Source organism: Glandiceps talaboti, chromosome 2 (genome assembly GCF_964340395.1).
Source record: "Glandiceps talaboti chromosome 2, keGlaTala1.1, whole genome shotgun sequence".
In the NCBI taxonomy this organism is placed as follows: domain Eukaryota; kingdom Metazoa; phylum Hemichordata; class Enteropneusta; family Spengelidae; genus Glandiceps; species Glandiceps talaboti.
This window is the reverse complement of record NC_135550.1, coordinates 14,980,908-14,997,009: the sequence shown is the minus strand read 5'-3', so window position 1 is coordinate 14,997,009 and position 16,102 is coordinate 14,980,908. Positions and strand designations below refer to the sequence as shown.

At 35.6% G+C, this 16,102-nt stretch overlaps 2 protein-coding genes across 2 annotated transcripts in view; one reads left to right on the top strand and one right to left on the bottom strand.

Annotated features, from left to right (window-relative positions):
* The first annotated feature begins 1,283 nt into the window (after positions 1–1,283).
* On the top strand, positions 1,284–8,551 carry LOC144453554 (mitochondrial import inner membrane translocase subunit TIM50-like). The gene is made up of 9 exons (XM_078144871.1): positions 1,284–1,668; positions 3,079–3,110; positions 3,474–3,554; positions 4,212–4,331; positions 5,402–5,509; positions 5,704–5,802; positions 6,738–6,894; positions 7,834–7,937; positions 8,438–8,551. The coding sequence occupies exons 1-9, from the start codon at positions 1,284–1,286 to the stop codon at positions 8,528–8,530; spliced, it is 1,179 nt and encodes a 392-aa protein (XP_078000997.1). The 3' UTR covers positions 8,531–8,551.
* A 7,363-nt stretch (positions 8,552–15,914) lies between these two features.
* LOC144444584 (uncharacterized) overlaps positions 15,915–16,102 on the bottom strand; it is a 10,342-nt gene continuing 10,154 nt past the window's right edge. Inside the window, exon 4 of the mRNA XM_078134066.1 lies at positions 15,915–16,102. This exon is cut by the window's right edge and continues 223 nt beyond it. The gene's annotated coding sequence lies outside the window, so the exon portion shown is untranslated.

The following is a 16,102-nucleotide window of genomic DNA, read 5'->3' as shown; positions in this document are numbered from 1 at the left end:
CACCACATGGTATGAGACCTTCAATGATATCTTCATTTACAACATTGTTGTTAGTCCAGTGATTATCTCCTTTATAAAGTCGACGGATCTTTCTATTTACTACAGTCAACACACTTTTCCAAGTGGCACATCGTAATAAACTGACGCATTCGTTGGTATGTCCTTTACTTTAGTATCAAAGACTCGAATTTCATCCACTTTTTCTCGACTGAAATGTGATTTTCAACTGCAAAATAATTAAGTAAAGTAAGTGCTGATGAAACTTTACTTTTGAACATCTCAATGGCATCGAATAGGGTAGACTTTTTTCATATTTTATACGCGTGTTTTATCGTTAACTTAAAATATATTTTCTAAAGTTTGCACCTACTTACAAAATCGACATTTGAACTGGAAGATATCAAACTGCTGAACTCTGTTATATCGGGCAACAAAAATTGGCATCATCTTGTATAAGTCAGTATTTGTTTGTAAGAACACACGCAAAGTAAAGTTTACGAAATGTCGTATAGCTTCGTAACTAAGAAGATGTTCCAAAAAAACAGAGCAACAACATAACGCGATACACGACACGTGATCATTCGAACGTACGACGTGATCAAGGTCATTTCGCAGTGGGAATATACGAGGAGATCTCGAGAACGAACAGAACTGACGTGCGTTGTCATGATTTGCCATGTAGTTAGTATCACTTAGTATTAACTTAATTCACTAACGTTTTCAGTTATACTTTATTTTGGGGAAAGTATCAATGGTGTGGGGAAAAGCTATAATAAACCAATACCTAAAAGTGCTATGGGAATCGACTGATCCGAAGATATACATATTTTTTTTTACCACGATCCGATATTAATTTTGCCCACTTAGAAAAAATGATTAAAATTTAGGTACGAAAAACAGTTGTCTGGCAGAGCTTTAAAAAAAAGTTGATCCAGAACAAAACAATAACCATATCTAATTCTCATGTCTCCACTGATAAGATAACACTAATGCAAGAACCTGGGATTAAGACCTTGGCCTTTAACTAAATTTGACAATAGTTTGTTATCCAGTAATAGCGCCCTCGGCGTCAAGGTAGTCTTCTGCGCCCATCTTTTGTCTTCCTGTCTTGGCAAGTTTATCTTCAAATATCAACTGACAGTCTTCTGAAATCTTAAAGCTGTTATATTCATTTTAAATGGTATACTGGCATCGATTCGATATCACTGTTGTCATGACACAAGATTCGCGATTGCATTCGTATATAGTCTGCAACTCCCCACATCAGAATAGGATATTCCAATATGGCAGCCGTCAGTAAGGTGTGTTTTGGGCCATGTGCATATTATTTTCGCGTTTTTCAGCAAGGTTCGAGAGTGTTTAAACCGTGCATATTGACAAATAGTCTTCTAAACAGTACAAATGCCACTAGACATCTCGTTAGACCACAGTTTAGACTTTACACATCGTCACAAGGAGCCGGATCAACGACGAACACTGGCCAGCAGAGCTACCAACCACTCAGCTCGCTAATGAAAGAAGCTGAGGAGAGGTTAACAGAAAAACAGAAAGAAGAAGAAGAAAAGAAAAAAGAAGGGAAAACGGGGTTTGCCAAAGCACAAAAATGGGCTTTTCTTCTAACGTTTGGATCGCTTGGTCTTGCGGCCGTGGTAGCAATCATCGAATGTGGTAAGCGTGACGTTGATGATGTAACATTTCTCACCAACTTGCAGTGCATTGCTTCAAAAGTTATTCCTGCCACTGCTCTCAAATATACACATGGAAGTACACTACTGTGTGATAACATGTATAATTTAATTTTTTGGAAAGTACATGTAGTACTGACCGGATATTAGCCAAAAGGCCTGTATTCGATCAAGTCATTATAAAAATAAAATGACAGCTATCAAGCTCAAACCGTGATTTTGCAACTTGAAGTTGAACATAGACATGATAGATCCTGATCCTGGTTGGTTGAGGGCCTATGTTTGCAACAAGCAGTATAGACACCAGAGTATAGACGCAGACTTCTATCAGTCATAGACATTGTAGATGTCTGTGCTTCAATACTCCGTATAAAATTCGTATAAGTTTAAAGTTGGATGTTAGTCCCCCGGTTAGTCCTCTCAATCTCCACACCTCTATTGCCAAACGTTTGTAGTGTTTGATTCAAAATCATTGTTCTGTGACTGTCTTAGCGCTGCCTCACGAGAGTCAGCAGAGATGTATATATATTAGATGAACAAAATGCCTTTTACCTTCAAATAATGATGAATATGTATTATTCATCTAATACATATTCATGTCTGCTAAGACTCATCTGGCAAAAGTGTACCACTGCTAGAACAATAAAGGGAAACTGTTTTCAAAGTGATGTGAAATCATGAAGTAACTTTCCAGAACTCGAAAGTTTATGAAAACATATAACAAATGTAAACTCGCTGTCAAAAGTCAATTTGTAATTGTATAGGAGCACTACGACAACAAAAGCATGAACAAACCATTTTTTTTTTTACAAATATAGTATGGTTTTGTCTAGGGCAGTTATCAATGTCTCAGGCCGTCAAAGGTGCATGAAAACGTATACAAGTGCATTGCGTTATTCTGGACCCAAAACAACCCTGTCAAATTATTGTGGTTTTAGTTAGTTTATATTGATGCTTGTGAGGGACATTTTGATATCAATATGTAACACCAGGTGAATCCTTGGTTTTACCTCTGTAGGACTTTAGGAATGTATATTTTACAATGTCAAGTAAAGAGAAAGTCGAAAGTTGAAATTAGGGCAACGTGATCTGATGCTGTAGTTGACAATCAGACTTTGAGAAGGTCCAGTAAAGTAGAGATGTTTGCAGAATTGAACTTGAAAGAATCAAAGTTGACATAATTTCAAAAAAAAACCATAGTTGTAAGTCTTCTTCCCCTTCCAGTGAAAGAAATTCTCCAAAACATTCTTTTTAAACAGCTCAATCATTCGAAGTAATTCTTGTTTCTAATGAAATCCAGTGATGTATTGAAATATTTTTTGTGCCATTTCTATATTGTGTTATTTTGTCCAAGATTTAGGATTATATTTATCTTTTTTTCTCGATATTACAGGAGAGCCACCAGTTGATGAAGAAGGAAACAGGGTAAGTTATTGGATAATAATTTAGAGACATGGTCACATGATCTCGGGCAGTATCTCAATTTAATGGCTGCCCTTTGGGATTTAAATATACATTATTCTAAATGTGAACTGAATATGAGTTTACCATGCTCTATGCCGTGATTTATACTTTTTGGAGATCGTTTTCATCCACTTTTGTATCAAAGTGACTTTTGTCCCAAACACAAAATCTGAAATTTTTACCTGAAATGTCTGATTGCATACTTAAGTCTGTCAAAAACATGATCCTCCACTTCTAATGAAACATTAAGTGCTGTAAGTATGAAGAGTGTTTTGTCAGAAGATTTGTTCACTTCATTTTGAATGTATACTGTTATCTTTACAGATAGCTGATGAATTTGATGATAGTTTCATAGTTTGGGCATACATCGGTAGATCTATTAAATGGGCCAGGAATTACAGAACGGTGAGTAGCTCATTGAAAATTACCGGACATACCATGGTACAGCCCTTTATACTTTATCAACTCCCAGAGGAGAACACAATATGTGGCTGACACTAGATTAATCCTTCATGTGCAGTCTAGTCCTACCAGGTACCCATTTATTTGATTGAATTAAGAAAGTGGTAAGTTGGTTTCAAAACTAACTTGCCATTTTCTATCAAGTGAGAGGGTGTATACAGAGCTGGACCAACTTTGTCTTGACACATGCTGAGAGAAAGTAGAATAACAATATGTAGTGTCAAAACCAAAGAATACTTTTGGAAGTTGCAGTTACTGTAGAATACCCCTAGAAGTTGCAGTTAGTGTATTATACCCCCAGAAGTTACAGTTAGTGTATAATACCCCAGAAGTTGCAGTTACTATAGGATATCCCTAGAAGTTGCAGTATACTGTAGAATATCCCTGGAAGTTGCAGTTACTGTAGAATACCCCAGCAGTTGCAGATACTGTAGAATACCCCCAGAAGTTGCAGTTACTGTAACTTTAAAAACCTCCTTACTCCTTTCAAATACAGTGTACTGTGGAAAGTAAATGATTAATACCATTTATTCCCTCCAAATAACTTTTCGATATTAGTTTTAACTGAACGTATGAAATATTGGATTATTTTTTTTACAGATGATTGTAGAACCCACGGCTGAGAAGTTATTACCAGACCCAATGAAACCACCATACTATCAACCTCCATACACATTAGTCTTAGAAATGAAAAATATATTGGTCAATCCGGAATGGACGGTAAGTTAAAAATTACACTTTGTGTAGGAGTATATCATAGTTTGGCAGTTAGTTTAGTGTGTCACCAAACAAAATACCAGTTACGTTTACAGGATGAAATTCCTTTAAGGACTTCCCCTCTGATCGATAACTGCTATGTTTATAGATTAAAAGAGTATTGTAACTTCTAAGAGCTCAGTGCACACAGTAACAAAAAAAGAGAGTTATAGTCTTTGGCACAATTGACCATATTTGGGCAGAGAGTGCCGGTGTTACAGAAAGTTATTCCAGGGGTTTGGATCACGATTTCTCCTTACCATTCTTAGCAATACATACCGGTAATAGCATGATTTCTAGATACATTAATAACGTACTGTTGTAAAAAGTTGACAAGGGTGATAGCACAGAAAGAAGTGGTTATCCTGATACAAAAATTGTTGACTTGAATTACCAGGGTATTAAAGACGTGTGTACAGCAGAAGCTCCTTTCACTACCATGTTGGTTACCAAACTACAAAAAATAGTGACCAAGGACAAGACAAAGCCAGAGAAAAGATATTTCAAATATTACTGTTCATGCAAAGTTTAAAAATTATACTCGTAACTCTAATTAGACATCAACAAAAATCTGCCTTGTAGTCAATCTGCCCAAAAATCAAATTTTTTTCAAATCTCTCTCAAAACTTTGCCATAGAAAGCTTTCTCCCTGTCCTTTTGAAACAATGAAAGAAATTTTTGGGTTCACATTCTTTATTTTCAAGGAAATCAAAATCTTTTTAATCTGTAATTATCCTGTAGAATTCATGCCATATTACAAGGCAGCCATTTTGGATTCTGATATGCATTACATTTGTATCTCTCTGTCAAAAATGTGTATGGTGTCAAATCTCTGAATATTTTTTCTTGATATTAAATAAGTGTATGGTTTATAGTTTTCTTGAAGAAAGTAATAGCAATTTAACAAAAGTTCAAGAGTTTTATTTCTGAGGTGCGTAGTAAGATAATAATATCTGACACAAAAACGATACATATGTACAAAGGCAATGATATACACAGAATTCAATATGTTGTATATTTTGTACTTTGCATAGTACGGCACAGGTTGGAGGTTTAAGAAAAGACCTGGGGTGGATTTCTTCCTGTCACAAGTTGGACCACCTTTATTTGAAATTGTATTATATACACAAGAACAGAGTTTGGTAAGTATTCCTTGTTTATAAATTAATAGTTTAGGCTTCCTTTCATGTACCAGAAACCGAGCTCATGGTCATCATATGGAAGCCAAAACGTATATCACCTCACAACTTGTATATCACGTTCAAGTTGGGTATGTGTTTGTAGAAAATATATACCACACCACACTACATTGATTGTAAGTTATCTTTCTTTGTAGACTGGCTACCCACTGGTTGACAAACTAGATCCCAACGGTTACATTACATATAGATTATTTAGAGATGCCACAAGGTACATGGATGGACACCACGTCAAGGTAAGACAGAGATATATAAATGTTAATGTCACAAATGGATGTGCATTGAATGGGAACATAGACGAGGCTGATTTCATCTTTATGCATTTTTTTAAGTTTTGGGGACCTAGAAAAGTCATTTTCACCAATCTTGCGTGGGTTGTAAAAAATGGTAACCGTAAATCTGGTTAAGAAGAGGTCAGTTTGACACTTGGGCACTATGGGACATTTATTGGAAATAAACAATGGGTCCCCTATACATACAGAAATGAAGGTAAGATCAAATTAGCCTCACCTGTTCCCCTGTAAACTCCAATAGCTGTAACTTGATCTATTTTTTGTAATTTTTAGTGTAATTATTTGAGTTCTTGTTGTTGTACTCATTGCAGCATGTATGATTGAAACGTATAAGCATTTCACAAACTATTGAATTGTCCAAGAGTTTTTTGTAACGGTTTTCTGACTAATGACTAGCCAGTTTACACAACACTATCAACTACTAGTAGGTGACAGCACATAATAATTTTTGTTGTACAATGTTCTGCTGTTACCTAATGTATGTCGGCTGACTCCCATAAGACAATGCATGTCCATGGCAAGGACTTCCACAGAACAATGAATGAGAAACAAGTTTCTACTCAGTGTTTTGTGGTCATCGTACATAATGTATGTGATGTCAAATCATGAAATGACTCGTCAGAATGTAAAGTTGATGAAAATGACTTTATTTCATGGAGTGGTGTTCCCCCTTTAATCATACAGCTTGGTTGTCTCTGGCGTGAGGCACAATATTGGATCAAAATTTGTCCAAAGAACTTTGCCAATCAGGGGGCACTGGTAGCAGCAAGGATTGAACTTAGTCTATCACTGTGCAGGTGATGAGCCAGCCTGTCAGTCTAATTATTCATGCATCATGATGCCAAATTTATTAATAATTTCCTGTGTTTCATTTGTAGGATTTGTCAAGTTTAAACAGAGAGCTGTCTAAAATAATTATAGTAGATTGTGAACCCAAGTCTTATCAACTTCATCCAACTAATGCCATTGGTCTGAAGAAATGGGAAGGCAATGATGATGACAGGACACTCTTTGATCTGGCAATATTCTTAAGAAGTAATGCTATGTTTTTGTGTATATTACTTTGGAAAAGCAAGTTATTTGCTAAATGAAGATAGACACAAACTAAAACTATTGTTGTTCAATGTGGTAGATTACAGAAGTTGATGATAGTAGTGTCTTGGTTATGTGGATATAATCACCCTGTAATCAAGATAGTGTAAACACTGAATGAGGTTGAAGGAGTGGCCACTTGAGGAAAATTTGCTATTAGAGACACCACCCTACTGTGAGTGTAATTACAGCAATGTCTGTTGTTAGCTGATATCAACGTGATGCAACAATAGTGTTAGTTTGTGTCTGTGGTAGATTCTCAATAGATAACTTGACATCATTGATGCATGATTATTTCACGACAAGAATGAAAAAAAAAAAGAGATGTTTAAATACATGTTGATGGATTACTAATATTGGTTTCCAAGTTTTTCTCTGTATTTACTACAACATTGACAGACATGGTTGAAGTTATACTAGAACTTAGGTATAATATCAACAAATAAACATCAGGTTGCACTCACTTAGTTTATCTGTAAGATATGAAATTCATGCCACGCCATCATCAATCACTTATGTCTGTACTACTCCATGGGTCTGCACTCACCTGCATGATCAAAAGATTTAGGCCCCACCCTGAACTTGTGATTAGAAGTTCAAACGAAGGTCAGATTACAATCAAACTTCTGGTGATAAAATATGGTTGTTGTTATGGTGATGCTTGTCAATTATTTGTACTTGATGGTAGGAAACTTAGACTATTATGAATTGGAGTCAAAAGTCAAAAGTCAAAAGGAAACCCTACTAATAGTTTTTGGACTGTACTTGTACAAATTCATTTCAACAACAATGCCGTGTAGGTTTATCTATAATTAATGACGTCATTTTGTTTCTTAATGGGCAATGATGTGATACAAGACTTTGTTGTTTTTCTGCCTACAGCCATTGCAACGTCGGGTGTAGAAGATGTGAGGTCAGTGCTAGAACACTACAGACTAGAAGAAGACCCAGTAGAAGCTTTCAAGAGAAACCAAGCCAGATTACAGGTGTGTGTGTGTGTGTGTGTGTGTGTGTGTGTGTGTGTGTGTGTGTGTGTATGTGTGTGTGTGTGTGTGTGTGTGTGTGCACGTGTCTGTGTCTGTGTCTGTCTGACTGTGCCTGTGTGTGTGTGTGCGTGTGTCTGTCTGTGTGTCTGTTTGTGTCTGTGTCTGTGTGTCTGGATATTATCTGTCTGTCTGTCTGTCGATACAAGTGCAATTGTCTAGAAATGTTGTGGCCAAATACAGACGTTCTGTCAGTAGGTGATCATACTATTAGAAATGGTCTTCATATGTTGTGATATTTGTGTAAGCATGTATACAGCTGTATGTAAGTAATGGACTGCACAGTGAGTTTATCACTCCTGGTAGAATGTGGACAAAGAGAGAGGGGGAATCTGTCTGCAACAAATACAGCCTGTTTAGCAAGATATAGAAACATTCTGTTTTGTACAAATATTATCGACTACAATCTCATGTGAATACTTTCTCTGTCTACTATATCCCAGGAGGAGTTTGCTCAAAGGCAAGCAGAAGTCAAACAACCACAGTCATCATTAGCTGGAGGTATAACACAGAGACTCCTTGGCAGAAGAAGTTAAAATTGTATCTTGCCAGAGAAAAACCAAACTATGTAGATATACAATGTGGAACTATTCAGACTTTCATTACATGCTGTTGTCATGGCAACGTATTTTTTTCCATATCTAAACAGATTATATGTAAGTGTTTCAAGTTTTAGTCCCAACTGACACTATTCTGAGTGGGGAAGGCTATAGGAATGTCCTACGTCCATCTGTGCTTGTGTCTGTCTGTACTGTGTACAGCCATCCTCTCAGACACACACAACTCAATTTCAACCAAACTTGTCACAAGTGTCAAGACACTGTAGTGTACAAGATGAACTTCACTTGATTTTGCGACCTCAACCTGTAGAGCTGAATTTTCGTCACAAAAGTTAATCTTGACCATCGATTTTAGGGTCAAATAGTAGTTTGCTAAATAAATCAGAGAAAGCCGTCTAGTCAGGCAGACTCTTGTCTTGTATGTCAATGTCTTATACAGCAAATATCTCAATACTGTGCTGCTTTTCTGTTTTGATACAACCACGCAGAAACCAATGAGAAACTGGACATGCTACACTTTAAGATACCAAGATTGAACGAGTACATTTTCTTGCTACAATTTGTCTAAGTGAAATGAAGTACACATGTTACCGACAGACATCAAATGAACACCGCAAAGGACATTTTACATCAGGTATTTGATACTAAGAAAAACATTGGCGCCCAAATGTCTGCATGGAGCTATTTCATTTAGATTTAATGTAGCAAAAAATGTGATCTTGCTATTGAAGTGTGGTATATGCAGTTTCTTTTTGGTTTCTGCGTGGTTGTATCCAACAGAATAGCTGCACAGTATTGTGAAATTCACTGTACCATGTATAGTTGATGTCCATGTTTCCATGGGGGGGGGGTGCTTTTAATAGCAACAATTTATTTATTTGTAATATGAAATGAAAGGATGGTTGAAATTATTGGTGATTTTTGTGACAACGAATTGTTTTTAGTTACAGCTAGTATGGTTTTGACAGTTTTGTAGACAAGGTGAAATCTTCCTTGGCCATCAACACCAACTATATTTAGTAGGGATATTATAGCTGAACTCTGTAATGTGTAAGTGCCAGTGTTGGTATTACACCAGTGTTTGTGCATCATGGGTTTATTTTGTCATCATATAATGTTCATGTGAAACGAGAAATTTCAGAGAAATATAAATGCGTTCACATGATGATTTTGAATACATCATGGAATGCTCACTTGCATACAGGTATGCAAATAAATGTTTTTATTCTTCTGCAGTGAAATGCCTATTGTATGCATTCACACCAATTCAAATAACCACTGGTACAGACAATGAAAACCAGAACGCAGGATTTAGAAGTTATTTTAATCCATTCATGCGCATAACCAAGAACATAATCTTTCCTTCACATACATTTTTGGTTCATGTATAGATCTTTCCATATTTATCATAATCAATATGTAATACCCCCATTTGTTGTTGTCAAGCACAAAGACACGTTGAATGCTTGGAAGTTTGAAATCAGTATTACACCCAGAAATCTGTAATATCAGCAATTGAATTTCCTATTGAGACGCAGTACTCTTTGCACTATTACAAATCAACTGAACAATCTGATGATAGTACATTAGATGGGTGGGAATACAAGATGTAAGAGATTTTTCAATACAGGTGCACATAACACAGTCTGTATATAGTGTTGAAGCTACCCCTATTGTATAATACAATGCAGAAAGCAATACCAATCTTGTGGAAGTGATACATATGTTCATGCTTTTTGCTAGAATTTTTTCATCTTTTAAGAGGTACGCTGATGTTTGACTATGTTTTAGCATAGTCATATTACAATGATGAAAAAAGAACAAGAAAAGCGTTACATATAAAGAAATGCATGCAGACAACATGCTTTTTCTAGTAAATTCGGGTGCACCCAAGTAGCCATGCAGTATAGCGCCCTCTATAGTTTGTGTAATATGAATGATGCTGTTTCAGATTGACCCAAATAAATGTGTGAACTCCACTTATATTTTACAAATATATTTTCTTTAATAAGGGTTGAAATTATATTGCTTCAGTGTTTCAGAACAATGTTAAGGCTAGTACAATTTCTATAAGGTTATGCATGCATTACTATGTGTGTGTGCTTGTCACCAATTTACAATTTTTTGCCGATTGGTGATTTTCTAGTATCAAAAATGTTGTCGTAGCGATATTCGCTTTATGAACCCAAGACTTGAATAAATTGAAAATATAAAAAAATTTTGTGTACATTGTGTATAATTATTTATGAATTATCAGATCAATGTTTTGTAATCTGGATAAAAACATTTGTGAAGGCTTCAGAATGCTTGTACATTACATGTAGCAGTGTCTATATGATTTCTAGCGCCAATGGCATAGCGCCCTCTAGCGACCAGAGTTGTGTCGAACAGAGTGGCCTGGAGATAGAAGCATGCATACCAATCCTCGAATTACAATTATTGCCAAATGCCTCTAGCAAAATGGATGAAATTTTAACCCAAAAGATTACTAATTATTTGATTTGATTATATGACACGGGGTGGGGGACAATTGAATGCATGAATGTTTGCCCCGGTGTTCACTTGCAGCCGTACTTACTGGCACTGGCATATTATGGGGTTCTGTTTATTATTAGACATGGTTATGGAGTTATCTGAAACTGCAAATTGTCATACAAATCACACTGTGTAATCATGCAATGTCATGTACAGGAAAAGATCATGCCCGGTTTGCATATCATTTGCATACAGGTATGCAATAATGTTTCCGGTCTTGCACTGCAGTGCAGTGCAAATACCACCAGTATGCACCGATACATCGATCAGTTCACATAATTGCTGGTACATATGTCATCACATCTAGATTCTATGTGAGACATTTATTAAATCTAGATGTCAAACAACATATTAGATTAAATAAAATGGTTTGTCTATAAAAAAAAAGAAAAGAATATGATAATATTAATTTCTGTAAACTTCTTTTATACTAGTTTTTATTATAGTCAACAAACACAGATAACATATTACAAATGAACAACAGAGATAAGAAACATTTAGCAATATTCAGTCTCACAACCCAGAGCATATCTTTCTGCTGATGCAACAAAAAAATCTTCAGTTGTGGCGATTCCTCGTTTGCAGTTGCCACAAGGGTGAGGCCTGTGGTTTTTATGAGAATGTCAGAATTGATCTACATAGCAACATTGCAATGACTCATCCGTCTATCCAGGGGGCAATATGCCCCAGATGGAGAGAGGGGGTTATTATTAGTACTTGCATTGTTTTGAGGGTAGGTGTGGGCTGATAAAAGTGAGGGTGGGTCCTGGACATATCCGGGGTCAAGGCATGAACTGTGAATGTCATCAAAAAGATCAAATAATCTTGTTGTTTGCAATGAATGATTGACATACCTGGTGTGTTTTTTTCACTGTAAAATTGAATTGTACATTGGCTGTATTATGTGGTCTAACACACACACACACAACACAAATGGATTCTGAGTTTCATCAATAGACGGTGAGATAACCAGATTTATAAATAATGCAAAATATCGCTTTTCAGAAGATAAAGTCAAAGTTTAGTTTCCTCTTTAAATTTGGTGTTTTTTTCTCAAGGTTTTTACCCAAAAATTAGCAGGAATATGGGTAGTTTCTGTTAGTGTTTAAGTCAATCACAGCTTATATGAAATGACAAACATAAGTCTTTGGTCAGGTGTTGATCTGTTTAAAATAGGACTTGGATCGGTGATTGTACTTTACAATTGGATTAATGTCATTTACATCAACCTGACCCTGTATTCTGACATTCCTGACTCTCAATGACATCATCTCCTTCATTTTGATCCATTGCCAAAACAATTTAGACTGAACAATGAAGCACATAGTGGCATCAATGTTCTTGTTTTCTTTGACTTACTATCGTGGAAATCAAGCTATCGGCAAACTATGATAAAACACACATACACTGAATCTATTATTGTTGCATGTGGTAGATGACATAAGTGGATGATAGCGGTGCCTTGGTTATGTGGATAATAATAACTTGCCTTGTAATCAATGTAGTGAAATCACTGAAGGAGGTTGAATGTGTCGGCCTCTTGAGGAAAACTTGCTATCAAAGATGCCACCCTACTGTGGGTGTAATTACATCAATGCCCATTCACAGCTTGTATCAACATGTTGCAACAGTAGTTTTAGTTTGTGTTTATCTTAGTTTGCCTCTAGCTTGGTTTCTGTTGTAGTAAAAGTTGGATGACATATCTTGCCCAAATTATATCTCAGAGAGTTAAACACAATGAGTACACAACAAACATATATATGTATATAAATATACATACACCATAAAAATCAATCTCAAATTAGCAGAATAAATTTCCCTTGTTTATTCTTTGCTGCATGGACACCTGTTGAATTCCTGGGAATGCCTCACATATCAAAGAGTACAGAACATGTTCATGGCAAGGTGACCCTGAACTTACTACAGCCGACCTAAATTCAAGGACAGACATTAAAGTTATATCTGACGACACATCAATCAAATATCTGAAGGAGAATTGAATTATGTATATATCATAATTTATATCACAAATATGCATAATTATGTATATTAATATCACAAATATGAAAGGTCAGTTGAACCCATAGAACTAATGATGTATATGCAGACTGGTAGAGAGAGAGAGATGTACTAAGGGTATCACCTGAAACTTTACATTTTTTGTGCATGGGGTAAAAGGTGTATGTGTTGGATATACCATAGACCCTACTGTACATGAAAGACCCTACGCCCTTTTGTGTTGGGTCTATGGATATACATCATTCCTGTAGTGTTGATTTTCCTTTCTGTCTACCAAAGGTTTATCAGTGGTATGAATGACAGCTGTTATTAGTTAATCCTAAAGAGTAAAGTACACATTAGATGTCAATTTAACCTGTCAAACACATCCATCCTTTGTGTAAATATTCCTCACCTGATTATGCTAAGAAGGATTTATTGAACATTACATAGAAAAGTGTATATGGTACACACATTCATGCCTCCTGCCCCTCTGGTGGTGGTGGCGGCAGCAGTGGTGGTGGTGGTGGTGGTGGTGGTGGTGGTGGTGGTGGTGGGGGGGGGGGGAGAGGAGTTGGGAGAGTCTCACTTCTTTCTGCTGCTTATTATTTTCACTAGAGATTTTTCAAGATATTCACTGACATATCTCTCTTGTGAACAATTCAGCCTGATCTGCCCTGCTGTTTAGGACCTAATATGGATATCAGGAAAAGGGTTGATTATGTCTTGACAAATTCATTAATATGAATAACAACATTTTTATCACGGTTGGTATACACTTGTACCCCGCCCATCATAATAATGTGTTTTTATAATGTGGCTGTTCTCCCGAGAGCTCCAGGCACTCGAAACTATTATAGGATTAAAGCATTCACATAGAAACCTCTATCCTACCAGGTTCCCAATTATATAGCTGGGTTGAATGAGACACAATCATGGTTCAAATCTTGACTTGAGCCATTCAGAAACAAATGGCAGTGGTGAGTGAGACTTAAAACCTGCAATGTACAGATTTCAAGCCAGCCACTCTAACCATTCAGCCATCAATGACATCACAACCTGCAATCTACAAATTTCAAGCCAGCCACTCTAACCATTCAGCCATCAGCGACTCCACTATCATAACACTGTACACACATTTTTCAGAAGTCTATGCCTAAAAACATGATTTTTCAATTCAGATCATAATTACAATTTAACACAACATATTAGGAAATGTAGTTTTTTATTCACAAACCTGTGAACATTTCAAGACAAAATACCATGTTACCATGACAACTCAAATTACAACTAAAATACAAGTTTAAGACTTCTCAAAAAACATGCTAAAAAGTTGTGTTGAACTTAAAAAAAATTAAATATACAATGACATACTGTCAGTTTAAATACAAACGTATCAGTTGACTTACTTATTTGTCAGAATTTCTCTTGTAGGTCAAAGTCAGACAAACGTTGTACACAAGAAACATGCGTGCATAAATTTTGAAAGCTGTACTGACTACAACTGGAACTTTTTTGAAACTTTTTTTTTTTTTTTTTAGATATAATGACCTAATCATAATATTGTACACCCTGAACAGTATTGAATCACCTGTGAGTAAATATATTTGTGTACACATAATACAAATGTATTGTACAAATAAATCCAATCAAATTCTTGGGGGGTCTGCACCCCGAATATCAGCACCTCTAAATGCGATCACAATTTCAACCTATTTCTGTACTACTTATGGATGCAATCAACCTCTAATTGACATGTACAGTGTCTAATTTTTGGTATTTCAACAATTTTCTGTGAATATATTGTTGGCTGTCTGATTGAAAAAAATAATACTCCAGTTTCAGCTAGTGAAGGTTTAAACTGTGTTTTCGATTGATTTCATATAATGTGTTATCTTGGAGTACAGTAAAATTGCAATTTGTTAAAACTGACAATAAATTCTACTTTAGAATTCCCAAAATTGACCTCTAGGTGATCTGACATATGCAGGATTACTAGGCCTATGGTTAATATTCAACAATACATGTAATTGTATTGCTGTTATTTCTGATCCTTTGAAATACAAGACTCATCATTTGGAAGCTTTTACACATTAAACAAATTTATTGATGGTGGTATTCTAGGTGTTTTGTGAGTTTGACAAATAAACAAATTCAAAATTCACATAACCACTGTAAAATAACAATGATAACTTTGTATGTTAGCGTTGATGAATATTCCATGTCACCAACAGTGTATATTTCACTACTTCAGATGAGTATACATTTCATGTTTTAGTTTGATGCTGTTGTACATTTCAACATTTCATGTCAAGTGAGTTTTATTAAAGCAAGTTCTGTAAAATTTCAAATAAAATGGAGTTCCAACTAATATAATACCTGCCAAATTCTTTGTGAAAACTGCATACATTACCCCCAGTTTCTACTCTAACCTTGCAGCATACGGTTTTAATTCCAATGCAACTTTTTTTCAGTGTTTAGCAAACATATCCTGGAATTCATACGGATGGAGATTTTAAATTTTTGGTGGTAAAACCAAAATTTAAAAATCCCCATCCTGGCTATAGCAAACACTACTCAGATTCACTGCTGATTCTACCCATCTTTCCAGCTATACAACACTGTACACATTATTGACAAATGAAAAGGTGCTATCAACCAATTATCAATTCATGTCATGGTATTACATAATTAAGAAAATAATCAATTATTAATATGATTATGGTATCAAAATTAATGTTACAGTATTATTATCATCAAAATTATTAGGTGTTGTCAGTGTTACATAATCTTGATAAAACGTGATTAAAAAATATCTTTACTTCAACACAAACTCAAAACAGACCTCTCTGTTTAGTAATTTTAGCCTTTACACAATTCAGAACACATACTAACTCTGTTTAGTGTTTCCAAGCCTTTACACAATTCAGAACACATACTAACTCTGTTTAGTGTTTCCAAGCCTTGGCAAATACACGACAATAAATACATAAAGAATGTAATCTTGGGCCATAG